This window comes from Cricetulus griseus (genome assembly GCF_003668045.3).
Source record: "Cricetulus griseus strain 17A/GY chromosome 1 unlocalized genomic scaffold, alternate assembly CriGri-PICRH-1.0 chr1_0, whole genome shotgun sequence".
NCBI lineage: Eukaryota > Metazoa > Chordata > Mammalia > Rodentia > Cricetidae > Cricetulus > Cricetulus griseus.
Window position 1 is genome coordinate 141,477,544 of NW_023276806.1, and position 15,737 is coordinate 141,493,280.

At 37.4% G+C, this 15,737-nt stretch overlaps 1 protein-coding gene across 1 annotated transcript in view; it reads left to right on the top strand.

Moving 5' to 3' along the window:
* Positions 1-15,737, top strand: part of Trhde (thyrotropin releasing hormone degrading enzyme) — a 353,366-nt gene that overhangs the window by 173,781 nt on the left and 163,848 nt on the right. Inside the window, exons 4-5 of the mRNA XM_035451580.1 lie at positions 4,938-5,092; positions 8,621-8,734. Coding sequence (XP_035307471.1) covers positions 4,938-5,092; positions 8,621-8,734 — 269 coding nt within the window. The remainder of the gene's footprint in view (positions 1-4,937; positions 5,093-8,620; positions 8,735-15,737) is intronic.

A 15,737-nucleotide genomic window follows, 5' to 3' on the forward strand; every position in this document is an offset into this window, starting at 1 on the left:
CTTCTAAATTACTCTCCTTTCAATACCATGAGAGGGGAGACTTTTTTCTTTTTATTTATTTTTCTCTCATATAATATACATCCTAATGGCTGTTTCCCCTTCCTCTATTCCTTTCAGTTCCTCCTACTTCCCCTCTCCCCCAGATCAACTACTTTTCTCTTTCTCTTCAGAAAAGAGCAGGCCTCCCAGGGATATCAACTGAACACAGACTATCAATATGCAATAAGACTATGAACAAACAATGAATTGAGGATGGATGAGGCAAACCAGTAGGAGGAAAAGGAGTCCCAAGAGCAGGCAAAAGAGTCAAAGATACCCCACTCCCACTGTTAGGAGTCCCAAGAAAACTCCGACTAAACAAGTATAAAATATATGCAGAAGACCTAGCTCACACCCATGCAGGTCCAGTGATTGTCTCTTCAGTGCCTGTGAGTCTCTATGAGCCCCACTTAGTTGGTTCTGTGGGCTGTGTTCTCCTGGTGTCCTTCACCCCTCTGGCTCCTACAATCCTTTCTCCCCCTCTCTTCTGGGGTTCCCAGAGCTCTGCCTAATGTTTGGCTGTGGGTCTCTGTGTTGCTTCCATCAGTTGCTGGAGGAAGCATCTCTGATAATGATTGGGTTAGGCACCCGTTTATGAGTACAGAAGAATATTATTAGGAATAATTTCATTGACTTTTGTTTTCTTTTGCCAATTTTGTTTGGTTCTACCCTAAGTCTCTGAGCTACTAATCTTCTGGTTTCTGGCCATCCAGGTAGTGTTACGCATGGGTCCCCTCTCTGTGGTGTGGACCTCAAGTTACCTCAGTCATTGGTTGGCAACTCTCACAAGTTCTATATCTCCATTGCCCCAGCGTATCTTGCCAGCATGACAGGTTGTAGGTGAAGGTTTTGTGGCTGGTTGGTGTCCTAGTCCCATCACTGGAAAACTTCTAGTCACAGACAAGTTTTGGATAGTGTATAATGAAATTTAAAATGAGTAGCTTTTGGGTGAGACCACAGTGAAATTCAAGCACATAAGCATTGGGCACAGGAAACTACATGTGGACATTCTGAGAACTTTGTTTTTCCCAAGTCACAATGTCAAGAAAGTAAAAACAAACAAACAAACAAAACCAAAGCAAAGTGATGACAAAAAGAGTCAATATGAGGATTGAGAGGAAAACATGGGCTTCCTGCTGTTATCTGGACCAACAATGCAGTTCTCAGAAATACCAGAATAAAACAAAAGTTGAGGAACATGTCTGAGATTTTGAGGCTTCTGTTTGAGACATTTAAGCCTTGCGCTGGGATGGTAGAGGTACAGTAAGTTTCTGGTGTCAGGAGGAAGGGAGTGAGCCAAGACAGACTTTTATGTTAACCTAGGCCATCACTTTCATTATTATTATTATGTGATTTTCTCCCTTTAGTCTAGCATAGTCTTCTGGATGATAGTTATGATTTGGAAGAACAATATGTATAATTTTATCTAGGACTTCCTTTGAAGTTTTAAGTAAATTATATCCTGAAGTGTGAGTTTTCTTGTGCATTAAAAAGTTATGGATGCATATTTTAATGGATATAGTCACATTATTTTGCAAGATTAAAATAACTTAATTCAATATAAGAGAGCATTATGTGCCTCAAATAAACAGAGTACTGCTTTAGTCACTAACACTCTTTACAAAATAGTTTCCCTGAGGTATACACATGGGTATATTTTATGTTCAACTTGATGCTGTAATGGATACATGCCCATCACCGTGATGAACACTCTGACTCCAAAGTGATTCCCAGTGCGATGCTGCAACAACGAGACAAAATGGGGAATCACACAACACCATAAGTGGTGGGAATGGAACCCAGACACTTAATGCGTGTGTGATAAGTGCTTTCCCTAGCTGTATCTGTGTTTATACTGCTTATTAGTAATTTGCAGTCTGTAAACTGCCCTTCAGTGCACTTTCCCTTTGATCTCAGACTTCTAGGTGGCATACCTGGCTTATAGGTTTACACTTTTCTCTCCTTGTCATTTGGGCCATTCAGACCCAGGTGTGGTTTGCTCACTCAATTATGGGGACCAGCCTCCTTCTTGCTCATGAGGGTCTACAGAATTCAGAGTTGGTTCTTCATTGCAACAGGATTTGTCTGGGAAAAAAATGCATATAGGTTCATCTGTTTCCACAAGTAAATAATGCTGGGCCAGCTACAACTGTTGCCATGTATTAACGGCAGGCAAAGTTGACACACTGTGGGCCTGTTACCTAGTTTGTTCATACTTCGGCAACATCTTCAGTTATGTAAAGTGAGTGAGTTCACCCATTAGATATTTTCCCTATGGACTGGCTCTATTGTCTGTAGCTCCACCTTTATATGTTGTAGACATGCCAGCCTCCTTTCTGTTTGTCCAAAGTATCTGTCACTTCCCCACCTGAGCACTGCTATGTTTTCTATCCTCCTTCAGGATACACTCGTGCAGGTCTTCAAGTAAGCTAGCCTCTACTATTTCTCAAATGCCAGGTGAAGGTGATTATAGTAGAGAGGCCTACTTTGCCCATGCCCTCCACACTTACTCATCCTGTAGCTTTCATACCAGAATATATTTCTTAGCTCTTCTTTTTTTCCTAGCACTTCTTAATCGCTGCATTTCTTTCCTTCACTTGTTAATTGCTAGCTAAATTTCTCCATACATAAGCACCATCATGCAGATAGAAAGAGGCTTTCCAGAACAATAATACAATAAATAGTAATAAAATAAATAAAAATACAATAAATAATAATAAAACAGTATTTTCAGGAAGGTGATGCCCAGTAAGTGTATGCAGTATACATAGGTGCACAATGAATTCTTTTTGTTAAAATTAAAATCCTAGGAATTAATAAACCCTACATGCCTACTAATATCCTAGTCACCATTTGTCGCTGGATAGATAGCATTGTTTTTCCACGATCTTCCAAATAGATATTTTTATCTTCTCTCATAGCCTTTTGAATATTCTATTTTTTGTGTGATAGTTGTCTTTATTATTAGTTTAAATATAGAGGAATTAAGGAATATGTTTGATTTACTTTAATACATATTTCAGATTTCAGAACAGCACCAATACTGAAAAGATATTTGATGAAGTCAGAAATAAATAAAAATGAATAGCATGCTAAGACTGTTGACTATTCCATTCAATTATTTGTTGTGAAATATTTAAAGCATACATAAAGGATGAGCACTATTATGCTAATGTCAATGTACTCACCAACAGCTTTAAAACATTGATATGAAGATATTAATTCCTCATGTGGCTGTGCTACAATCTTTTTCTTTTCTTTCTGATCCTGAAGTTAGTGTATTTACTATTGCTTACTGCGTGTGTTTACATGGATATTTTCCATTACTCTTTGTGTGACCTGCATGTGTGAAAACACATTTACACTATTCAGAACTATTTTAATTATTTCTAATGAGTATAGGGGTCGTTTTATAACTTCCTTTTTTATTATTGTGTTTCTCAGATGGTCTGTGTTGATGCCTTTAACAGTAGAACCCAGTGGTGAGATCACTTATTTTAATTGCTGCGTAATATTCCTTTATGGAATCCTTTCATAGCTTCTCTGTGTATTATTTGGAGAAAAGGCAGTTAATTTCCCCTTCTCACTTTTAGAAACAATACTATAATGAACATTCTCATACAATTTATTGGTAGTCTTGGAATACATTACTCCAAGGATTATACTGAGACAGATTTCCATTTCGTAATGAGGGTGTTCATTATGATAAAGAACAAAAGCATAGGAGCCAGGGTTCAAATACTTATTGGCCCTTACTAGTACTTCCAGGAAGCAGTGGGCACCAGCTATTTTCTGCTCTTCTTCTGAGTATACATGCCTTACCTCAGCCCTTGGCATCACGAAATCAACTTGGCATTGGTATTTTTGGCTCTAGTGTATCCTGCCTGAGCCAATTCCTGGCTGCTACTGCCTGCTTTTGGAGCCAGAGACCAGCAGGTCTGAAGCTTCACGTAATCACCACTTTGCATTTGGGTTCCATTCCTGATCCACTGAGAGGTTTATTTATTTATTTATTTTTGAGCCTGGGGATTGACTTCCTTTCTAAATATTTTATTTACCATTGCAGTGAGTCTGTAGCAGAGAGAGTAAGTGAAACATGAATTTATTTCAATCCCTATAATCAGAAAGTTGATAATACCTGGACGACCTTTTAAAATAAGCACACACTCTTTGACTTGTCTAATCATGGGTTTTTCCAGCTGGAAGGCATTTTACAGAAAAGGCCAATAACCTTACTTTATAGGTGAGGGAATTGTGGTCCCGAGAAACTAAGTGATTTAGTGATGTCACATCTGTAGTTGATGGTGGCAAGTCCAGATCGAAGCCCATGGGTCTACTCAATTCTCCCTTTGCCACTATGTCCACTGCCGTAGTTTTCTCTATAAGCTAAGATTAAATGTAGCATTTTATTTTTAATAGGACCAAAAGAATGTACTAGAATACAGGAAATTAGAAAAAATGACACCATATTTAGAAACTAATGTGAAGTGTTTTCTCTGAGATAGGTTTGATATAAAAGTGACAATACCCTCGTTCCTGAGCTGATCATATTTTCATTAGAAGGCGTGATGCCTTTGACTCTGGGTTCCTGGTGCATTTGGTTTCCTTGACTTTCTGAAACTTATTAGGATGGGCCCATCAATAATGTTGTGGATACTTCCAGCCACCTGGAGAGCTGGGCCTGAAAATGAACTGTGATGAATGAATATGACCAGCATCGATAGTGATAGCCTATATTTCTACTGTCATATAGACACAGCTGACTGTTTAATTACAAAGAAAGTGATAAGGAGCAAGTGTTCCTTCTTGCTAGTATTTCTGAACTTTTTTAGTTATTAAATTTAGAATCCCGTGTCATTGTTAAAACCTTTGGAACTGTTTTTATTCTGTTTTTCTAGATCTTTTAGCTGTGCCTAAGCATCCGTATGCAGCTATGGAGAACTGGGGACTAAGTATTTTTGTGGAACAAAGAATACTGCTGGACCCCAGCGTTTCATCTATTTCGTATTTGCTGGATGTCACCATGGTCATTGTTCATGAAATATGTCACCAGGTAGGAGAAAAGGAACAGGTGTAAGTATAATGTGAAACTGTCTAGAATGTGGGGTGACTTCGCACATCTAAATGAGGAGGCTAGTTTGTATCCTCCCATCTATGTTTGTACAAATCACTGTGCAGTTCCTCTGCATGGCATGCCATTTTTTCCTCAGACAATAAGGTAAGCACACATACATAAACTGATGGTATCGAGTAAGCAGCTGCCACTGGGTTTGGTTGAAATGTGTGGCTGCCCCTTCAGAGCCCCTGTGTAGTTGCTGATTAGCCACACTTCCGTTTCTTTCATTATTAGTGTGTACACATGGTAAGTGCAGTGAGAGAAATGATTTATTTTATTGTGGAGAGATGTAGCTGAGTTTTGTGGATGTGTCAAAATTTGCTCTTGCCAAAACTGGTTTGTTATCCTTCTTTCCCTGTCATGTAGACCCACAGGAAGTCTTTCACTAACTCAGTTCTAGACTCTGCTCAAAGCAGTGATAGTTTTTTAAACTTGGCATACTTAGAAATTCATATGCAAATTGGACAATTTCATAGCGAAGCTAAGATAAAAATTAATTTCAATTTGAGTTTATTAACTTTCTTACTAGTGGAATGTCATAGATTGGTATTTTGTAATACTTGTTATATCTCGATTTAAAAAAAAACACTGAAAACAGACATTTTTTTTTATTAGTTCAAATTAGGAACAAGCTTGTTGTTTCACATGTCAATCCCTTCTCCCCCTCCCTCCCCTCACCCTCAACCCTCCTACTCCACCCCGACCTACCCCCCGACCCCATCCACCCTCCACTCCCCAGGCAGGGTAGGGCTGTCAACCAGGGCTCCGCAAAGTCCACCACATCATCCTGGGCTGGTCCTGGGCCCTTCTCCATGTGTCCAGGGCAAGAGTGTATCCCTTCACATGAGATGGGCTCTCAAAGTCCCTTCTTACACCAGGGAAAAATACTAATCCACTACCAGGGGCCTCCTAGAGTGTAGAGGCCTCCGAATTGACATCCATGAAACAGACATTGTTAACAGATAGCAATGCTCACCCTACTTGCTAGGGACTATGGGTACCATTTATGCTTTAAAAATCAGAAATCTCAGTGTGGTACAGTATAACTTTATATATTATAAATTCCAAATACTAAAAAAAGAGTGATGTGATAAATGCTGATAGTGAAGAAAGATGAGCAGTTAAATGCTTGCAAATGAACCTGATTTGATGAGGTCTATGCTGGGTGACTTTTTGCCTGAGTAACTTCTGCCTCTTGCAGTGAACCAGTGAGAGAGCTGTACACTTGTGTTCACTCAGTCAGACATGGTTCTGACCCCAGGTTACAGAGGAGTCACTCTAGCTGTAACTGGGGTTGTTCAGTGCCAGGGTGGTTCCTCCCTTGACTTACAATTCTGAGGCAAATGTAATTTCCTTTTGGGATATTCCTGTAAGTAGAAGAGGTCTGTGAATCTGTTGAGATGAGGCCAGTGATAGTACTGCTATTGTTCAGGACTGTGCCTTTTCCATGTTTCCTGTTATATATTAGTTTCCTGTGGTAGCTCAGTGGTAGTAGGCTCCTTTCCACAAAGAAATGAGATAAGCAAAGAAACATCTGTCATAATTTCACTATGATCGCCACATTTGATTTCTCTATTATCCTCTTCACCTGTTTGTTGTCACAACTCTGAAGACAGGTTGTCAGCTTGAAAGAGAAATGTGTGTCTTGGATACAGCAAAACATTCAAAATACAGGATGCATGGCTATTACCATATTTGGAGCTGTATTTTATTTTTCTTTGAATTAGAGATTCTTTAAAGGAAATGATACTTAATTATTCACATTGGAACACTTGGTTGGGTCCTTGAGATACCGTATGGTGACCCTGGAAGTTGTCTATGATCTGGTATGCTTTTGTCTGTCAAGACTGTTTCATTTTTTTCTTTCACTTGGTCAGCCAGACCAGCTTTCCATATCTTCTGTTTCTAAAAGAACAATATTCTCACACAGACTCTTCACACTATGGTTTGCTTGTGTCTGCTGTCTGCCTGGAATCCTCTTGCCCTAGACTATCTCATGACACCATTAAAGTGTCATCCCAGTTGTCTTCTCTAGAAGGCTTGTGATTCTATCATCACAAGTGGTCCCATCTCTATCCCTCTGTTACTTTGTGAAGATTTGAATTTATTCTGTTCATTTTTTTAATTATGTACAGTCCATAATTGTCACCTGTGTGAGAATAGACACTATCTAGGTTTTCTCCATTGAATTTCAAGTCTATTTATTTATTTATTTATTTATTTTTATTTTATAAATAATCTTATTTTACATATCAATCCCCCATTACCTCACCCTCCCATCCTCCCATGCCCCCCACTGACCTCCCAATCAACCCCCCCACTCCCCAAGGATAGTGAGGCTTTCCATGGGTGATCAACAAAGTCTGTCATATCATTTGGGGAAGGGTCTAGACCTTCCTTGCTGTATCTGGGCTGCAATAGTATCCCTCCATAGGGAATGGGTTCCTAAAGTCCTTTTGTGCACTAGGGATAAACACTGGCTCCACTGTTAGAGGTCCCCTAAACTGCCCAGGCCTCCTACCTGGCACTTACATTCAGAGGGCTTGGTTCAGTCCAATGCTGGTTTCCCAGCTTTATAACTAGGGTCTCTGTGCTCTCACTAGGTCAGGCCAACTGTTTCTGTGGGTTTCTCCAGTACAGTCTTGTCTCTTTTGGTCATCCCTCCTCCCTCTCTACAATTGGATTCCAGAGTTTCAAGTCATTTTGAATGTTTGTGGCTTATATTTCTGATAACAAATTTAGAAACAGTAAAAGTTTCAGAGTCATGTATTGTCATTTAATTATTGTTATTTAATCAAAATACCAATTAAGCCTGGTCTTCAGAGCGAGTGCCAGGATAGGCTCCAAAGCTACACAGAGAAACTCTGTCTAGAAAAAAAATGCCAATTAAAACTTTTTCATGAAGCAAATCAGATTTTATTGGTTCAATTCTTCATTATCAGGCGAGTCTAGTATGGAGACTTCAGCCTTTGGTTGGGTTCATCAGTCAGAGAGAGATGCTGCAGTTCCTCTCACTGCCTTTCTAGGTAACACTTCTGGACCACCATTCAGAGTCTTCTGCATCTTCTACAGACACCAGCTACTTCTGATTTCCATTCATCTAACCCAGTCTGTCCCTGTAATGTCACAATAAACAAACCGCTTCTTCTATAAAATAGGCCTTCCAACGTCTGAAGACAGTTGTCCCCAGTTTTGATTCCTGGCTTTTTTCTTTATTAGTATTTATGTTGGGTTCCTTGATTCCTATTTTTGTTCGTCACTCAGTACATTCATGTGAGCTTTATCCAAGTAATCCCAGTAGTCTTATTAATCACTACAGTCTTGCCCCAACATGTTTTAAGATCACAGAAACAATTTGGGAATGACTTCCATTTATGATAACCACAGATTAATACATTTGATTTCAGGTAAGATCATTTTGAGATGGATATTTTATTCTAATGCTCATTCATTTTGTTCTTGTAGTGGTTTGGTGACCTTGTGACTCCAGTGTGGTGGGAAGATGTGTGGTTGAAGGAAGGCTTTGCTCACTACTTTGAATTTGTGGGTACAGACTACCTCTATCCTGGCTGGAACATGGTAAGTGCCCTTTTCTCTAGTTATATGGAATTCCCAGGGAAAGGTGAGCTGGTGTACACTGAGTCTATGTCTGCCTTAGAGTTATCTGAAAACACCAATCAGTGTATAAAAGTATTCTGCCAATAAAGGGGAAATAACCAGAATTTAAATGTTAGATTCCCAGAGTTACCTTTTACCTTTTTTTTTTCAAAAAATTAAATAAAATCTGACTTGTTATATATTGTCTTCAAAATGTCACCATTTATCTAAATGGAAACAATTTAGATCGCAGAGTTTTATAATATTAATTATTACATTAGCAATAATAAGGGAACTATCCTTCATAATAGAGCTTACTATAGTTAATAAGTGATATTTTAAGTATATGAAATCTTTCAAAATAGAGAAAAATGACACTGCAAGTTTGCTTTCAAGACATGAAACATACTGATTGGATAAAATATTATGATGTGTTACTTCTACTGATAGGTGTATTTTAGGATTAGGTGACTTGTAACATGTCAATAACTTTTCTTATAGCACTGTGCATGTTACTTGCATGCTCTAGGAATGTTCTGAACTATGAACCCTGAATAGGGCTCTTTGCACTACAAGTTGCGATGTTTTATATCTCTCTGAAACAAAAAGTGGACATTGTGTTTTTTGTGTCTTTTTACATCAGTTTTTCATTTTGCATTTGCCTATTGTTGACTATACTAGTAATGAATAGAACCCACAGGAAGTACTGTTTTAGAGCTCAAAATTAAAATAAATTTGAATTTTATTTTAATTGGTATTAATACATCTATCTATCTATCTATTTGAAATCTCTGATTGCTCTCCAAAAATCTCTACACATTTAATATGTACAGTGGTGTGATTTGTAGTATATTTTACAGGCTATCAGGTAGCGCAGTGGTAGTAGCCTTGCTGGCATGCACAATGCCTTTGTTTGATCTCCAAACTGAAAATAAATAAATGAATAAAGAAAATGCTCTTAAAGATATTTGAATTAAAGCCACAACTACTCTTCTACATTATTGGAAGTATTCATTAGCAAATGTGAAATTTTAATACTTAAATGTTTAAGATGATTAAAACATCTCAGAAAGTACCTTTTGGTTTTTAGTTGACTTTGAACCAGATTTAAATTTCATTATGCTGTGGATTATTACTGATTTATAATTTCATTACACCTCAATATTAAAATATGTTCTTATTACAAATGTCATGTCACACATATAGGTAAGGTTTTTTTTAAAGCTCATTCAACTGCTTGTAATGAAATCTCCTCTATTCATCATTATGAAATGTACATCTTAGATTAAAATGTAATCAGCAGAACAGTACGTGGGGTGAAAATGGATAAATTTTGATGGTCTTAAGCATGGCTGGATAGCCTTGGTTTCAATGCCCTCAGGTTTTGTCTTGAAATGTTTTGTATATTTTATTAGCCATGTTATAAGTCTGTCTTATGGACGAGATATTTCAAAGAGGTATTAAAAATGAACATAAAGTATAAGTGACATATCTTTGTCCTTTTATAGAATATGTACTGGAAGCATGCAAACCTTGAGGTGCTAAAATATAAGATTTTGTTTATTATGAGTCAATGCATAGTAATTACTTGGAAATTCATAGTGGCATAATTACAGTGACTCAGAAAGTTCACCCTATCAAATTAAGAAATGAAAGAAAGCTCCATTAACATTAATTTGGCAATTAATTTGGAGTAGAAATAAATTTTCTTTATTTTCACTTTTAAAAAGTGCAAATACTTTTTGATCATTGGTAGCTCTTTGCTTTTAGGCATTGTATTTTTAATTTAATGAAATACTTTCATGTACTAAATTCACAAACTCCACAATAAGAAACTCTTTGTATAGATTGTCCCTCCATAAAACATTGATACCTTCTTTGAAAATAAAATTTCAAGAATAAGTTAGCCACATAAATAAGAAAGGATGTCAAGTGGCTGTATGGCTGTGCCAGCACTATTTTTCATAATGGCATCAGCAAAAGAGCGAAAGAAATACTCCACAAAATAAGAGTGATGGCTGTGTCAGCAGCAGCTCACTATTGTGGTATGTGCAGAAGCTCCTCTGTGAGTGCATGTGTTTGACTGCACTGGAGCTGAGCTGAAAATAGAAAAACCAGAAGCCAGACTCATGTCAGGAGTGAAGACATTCAGAAAGTTGACCTTGTTTGTGTCTAATCTCAATGAGTGCTTTTTATCATTTTTAGACACCAGGACTCAAACACTGAATTTGAGTTAAAATTTGCTAGGACAATTACTACAACAATATACCTTGCATGGGATAGCAATAAAGAAGCCCAGACTGATATGGTATTGTTAAGGAGCTTGTGTACTTTTGTGGGCTGATATTCCTGCTTTGCTAACAGTTACTCACAAGAACTGTAGGTTGTATTATGTGAGTGGTCATGTATTTGCAGAACCAGTAGTCAATACTAAAGCAATCAGCTTTTACATTGTATCTACTCTGTGGAATAGAAAAATGCAATAATATCCATCTCTCCTTGGGGAAAATACCTGGATTTAGTATTTTAAAAAGACATGAGTTCTCATGGGTGCTATGATGTGAGGTCAGTAGAATGAATTATTAAAAAAACAAATAAAAAACAAATCAGATTCTAAGAAAATAATTCAACTAAGTCATCATTGGACATATGAAACAATTGTACTAACTACACTCCCATAGTTTTGTGAGACCTTTGAAATAAATGAATGAATGATTATACCAGTGGTTTTCAACCTTCCTGATGTTGGGACCCTTTAATTCAATCCCTCATGTTGTGGTGACCCAAACAATAAAATTATTTTCATTGCTACTTCATGACTGTATTTTTTTGCTAGTATTTTGAATCACAGTGTAAATATATGATGTTCAGGTTATCTGAAATGTAACCTCCATGAAAAGATAGTTTGACCTGCAAAGAGGTTGTGACCCACAAGATGAGAACCACAGCACTATACAAATGAGTGAGAATATCATGGTCTTTGAAAGAGATCACTCCATTAGCAAAGTGCATAGCCTGTACAGAGAGAGGCTCTAACATTTCCAACTCCAGTAATCTCTTTTGACAATCTAGATTTATAAGAGCTATGCAGAGAATACCAAAGAAGATTCTACATTCCACATCTGCATTTATTCTTACCAAACCAATTTGCACCTGTCCTGGCGACATAAACTACTCTATGGGAACATACACTTTAGGTAACCTATGAAATTTATCAAGGAGAAGGGTCATGGCCTTTAGAAGCAATTTCTTTTACCTTATGGTGAAGGATGTATTTCATCAGGTGTAATTTTTTTTGCTACTTGATTGTAATTTTTCTCAATAATGGTTACTAGGGACTTTCCTGGATGGCTCAAGCTCCAGTTTGGTATTGATGGACATTGACATTAAATCCTATTGTGATGGGGATTTACTGGTTGAGCACTCGCTTTGCATGCCTTAGGTCATTAGCTGGATCCCAGTACTTCATCGGGAAGAACAATCATGTTTTCTCAGAAGGAACAAAGGGAGATGTGCGCTAACACCGTATTTTAACATTCTTCAATACCTCTTGATCACTTTCTGTTGAAAACAAGCCTGTGACAATATAATTTTAATTCTGGAAAAGGACATAGAAAATTTTCCTATGTAGAAGCTCTTGTGTCTAGATTAGATTCTGATATGGCTCAAGTCATACCCCTCCACCCCGAGAATGCACATTGCATAGGCTGTTATTGTGATTTGTTCTAAGTTGTTTGTAGGCACCTCTTCTGTCTTCTGAGGGTAGTCTGAGAATGTGTTTCAACTATGACTATTAACTATTGCCATTGGTGTTTTTTCAAAGGAAATTAGGCTGCCACAGAGCCTCTCACATCAGTAAGCTTAAAGTTATACATTGATAAAGTACACAGATTGGGAATTTCCTCTATTTCTTTTTAAGAACACTAGGCATTAAGGAAATTATTAATGTAAATTAATCAACTAAACTTCCTTATGCTAAATACTTAGAGTATTTTAAGTGTATTGCCTAAAGCTTTAGCAAATGTCCTCAGTTGTCTCTGTCATTGGCAGGACTAAAATAAAAAAAAAAAGAACTCTGCCATGAGGCCAGTGTCATTATAATAAAACCATTATCACACTTTAAATTATTTTATTTTCATTCACAAAGAAGAATACCCTTGGTAAATTGAAATATTGAGCTTATTGAAGTTTTTTGGCTTGAATATAGATACATATCTCTTAATCATTCTATTCCACAAAGATACTCTGATATTCATAGAGGAATAAATGAAAAATAAAGAAAAGAATTTGATTGAGGCTGATATTTTACTTGTCCAGGAAGCTGTTCATTTCTTATGCCCATATGTGATTCAATGGCTATATGGAAAATTGCTGTCACATCCTTTTTAAAGGTATTTAATATGCATTTCAACGAATGTCGGCATATTGATGCTATTGCCTGTAATTCAGGAAAAATAGAAAACAAAATATATTCACCTAATAGCACCAGGGGTCCAGAGTGAGGCCAAAATAAATGTAAGTTTCAGAATTTTACTTTGTAAATTCTGAATACCAAGTAAATACATATAGTAAGTATGCATATACTAAGTTCTTCCTATATATGTGTTTGTGTGTTATCATCAAAGTCCACATATAGAATTTGATTAAGTAGAAATGGGGAATTAGAAGGTGATCCAGTTGTTTTTAATTGGATGATATTTTAATCTTGAGTGACTCTAAATGTGAAAAAAATTAAAGTTTCTTGCTAATCTCAAGGTTCTGCAAATTTCTTTAAAATTGAAAATAGATTTTCTTTCATACAATTTATTCTGATAATGTTTCCCTCTCTCAACTCCTCCAAGATCCCCCCAGGTCTCCATCTCAACAAAATCCACACCCTCTATTGTTCTCTCTCATTATAGAACAAAAAGGCATGGAAAATAATAATAAAATAAAAGCAAACCAGAATAGGACAAAACAAGCAAAAAAGGAAGTCAAAGAAAAATAACAAGAAGCACATATAGATGCTGAGACACATTCACACACACAGGAAACTCATAAAATGTAGAAAACATAATGTATGAGCAAAAGATCCCTTAGATTAAAAATAAAATGCACAGAAATCATGATGCGTCCAAGAACTTACAAAAATACCATTAAGTTCTTTTTGTGTTCGTCATCTATTGCTAAATGAAATAGAGTTCCATTGTGTAGGAATATTACTATAACAATATACCTTTTGTGGGGCAGCAATAAAGAAACCTGGAATTATATGATAATGTTAAGGAGGTCTTGTTCTGATGTGGGCTGATATCTCTGCTTAGCTAACAGTTGCTAGGAAGAACTGTGAATGGTCATTAAAGCCTAAGTGTGGGTTGTGTCCTCAGTGAGACTCTGCTGGAGAAAATGAATTTTTCCTATTGGAGTGGCTCTGTGTCTTTTTGATCCTGTTCAGTGACTGGGCATTTTCACCGAAAGACTAGACAGAAGCAAAAGGAGTGCATGCTTCAGGGTTTGGGAGCTTGACCTTGAAAATAGGCCTCCTTTGTGTATCTCCTTTACCTTCCCTTCGTTTTTGTTAAAATGACTTTTTCTTGCTTACCCAACCACACTTCCCCTCCCATCCCTGTCTCCCCTCCATCACCCATCCATCCCTCCAAAAAGGAAAGGCCTCCCAAGGGGAATCAACAAAGCCTGGCACATTAAGTTGAGGCAGGATCAAGCCCCTCCCAGCTTCATCAAGGCCCCTTACCCTCCCCATTTCTATCCGTAAATGTGTTTTTCTGCTAAAAGCAGAAACCTTTAAAAAATAGAACAATATCTCCTCAACCCCCTATGTTGAAAGACCTGGGAACCATGCTTCCCTATTCTGAGAGCATCAGTTTTACTTTCCCCTAAGCATTAGTGCTAGCAATGTTCACCGTTTGTGGCCAATGGGCTTGTTGCAGAGAGGAGTGTGAGAGTGGCTATGAGAACAGCACCTCCCGCACTAGAGTCTTGCAAGTGTCATATCTGAATCAGTGTTAGTGCAAGAGCAATCCCAAAGTGCACTGCTGTCCCTGGTGCCCCACAGAGTAGATTTTCAGCAAGGCCCAAATGACGCTAATCCAGGAACAATGTCAGAGTTAAGAGCAAATCTGCCACCTGGATCCTAACCACAGTGGATACAGAGAAATTAAGGATTTCTACTGAGTACCACTTAAAATAGCAACTGTGCTCATCGCTTTTACACTTTTAAATAGTGTTCATTGTGATGACTATAATAAGAAAATGTGCTCATATCACCATCTTAGGTCAACTATTTGTGCAGGAATATCTTTTGCTAGTAGACCTCCTTGACATTTGTTACAAGTGTCAGGAAGGCCACTCATCTGGGGATGTTTGAAGTGGGTTAACTGGCTTAGCTTTATGGCTTTAATACAGTTTTGAGCTTAAAAGTGTAACTGAAGACTAGTGGATGACTTTCACTTTTTGTTTCCAGTTATTTGTAGTTTTGAAAGTCAAAATCAAAACTTTGGCTTTTGGGGGGTGATTGGCGCTTTGGAGGAACTTCTGTGTTACCAAGGGGTGTGTGTGTGTGTGTGTGTGTGTGTGTGTGTGTGTGTGTGTGTGTGAATGTGTGTGTGGTGTTTAGCTTGCAGCTTTCACTCACTAACACAGTTATAGATAAAAGAGCATATAAGAAGCTGGGTGTTTTTCAGTATGGCCACACACCCATGCCTGTCTATTTAGGGAGTATCTGAGAGATCTTCCAGAGATCTGCCTTATATTTTCCTTTGTGGATGTTAAACTTTAAGACAAAACTGCAAATGAAGAATTTCATAGTGTTCTTAATGGATAATTTTGTAAAAAACAAAGCCATTTTATCCAGAGAAAGAAATTGTTTCAGGTTTTTGTACCTTAAACCTAGAGATCAAAGATAAATGAGCATTACCTAGGGAATAACACGTTTCTGCTGAAGAACTTGTTCAGATTTGCACATTGCCAAGGGCTTTGAACATTTCCT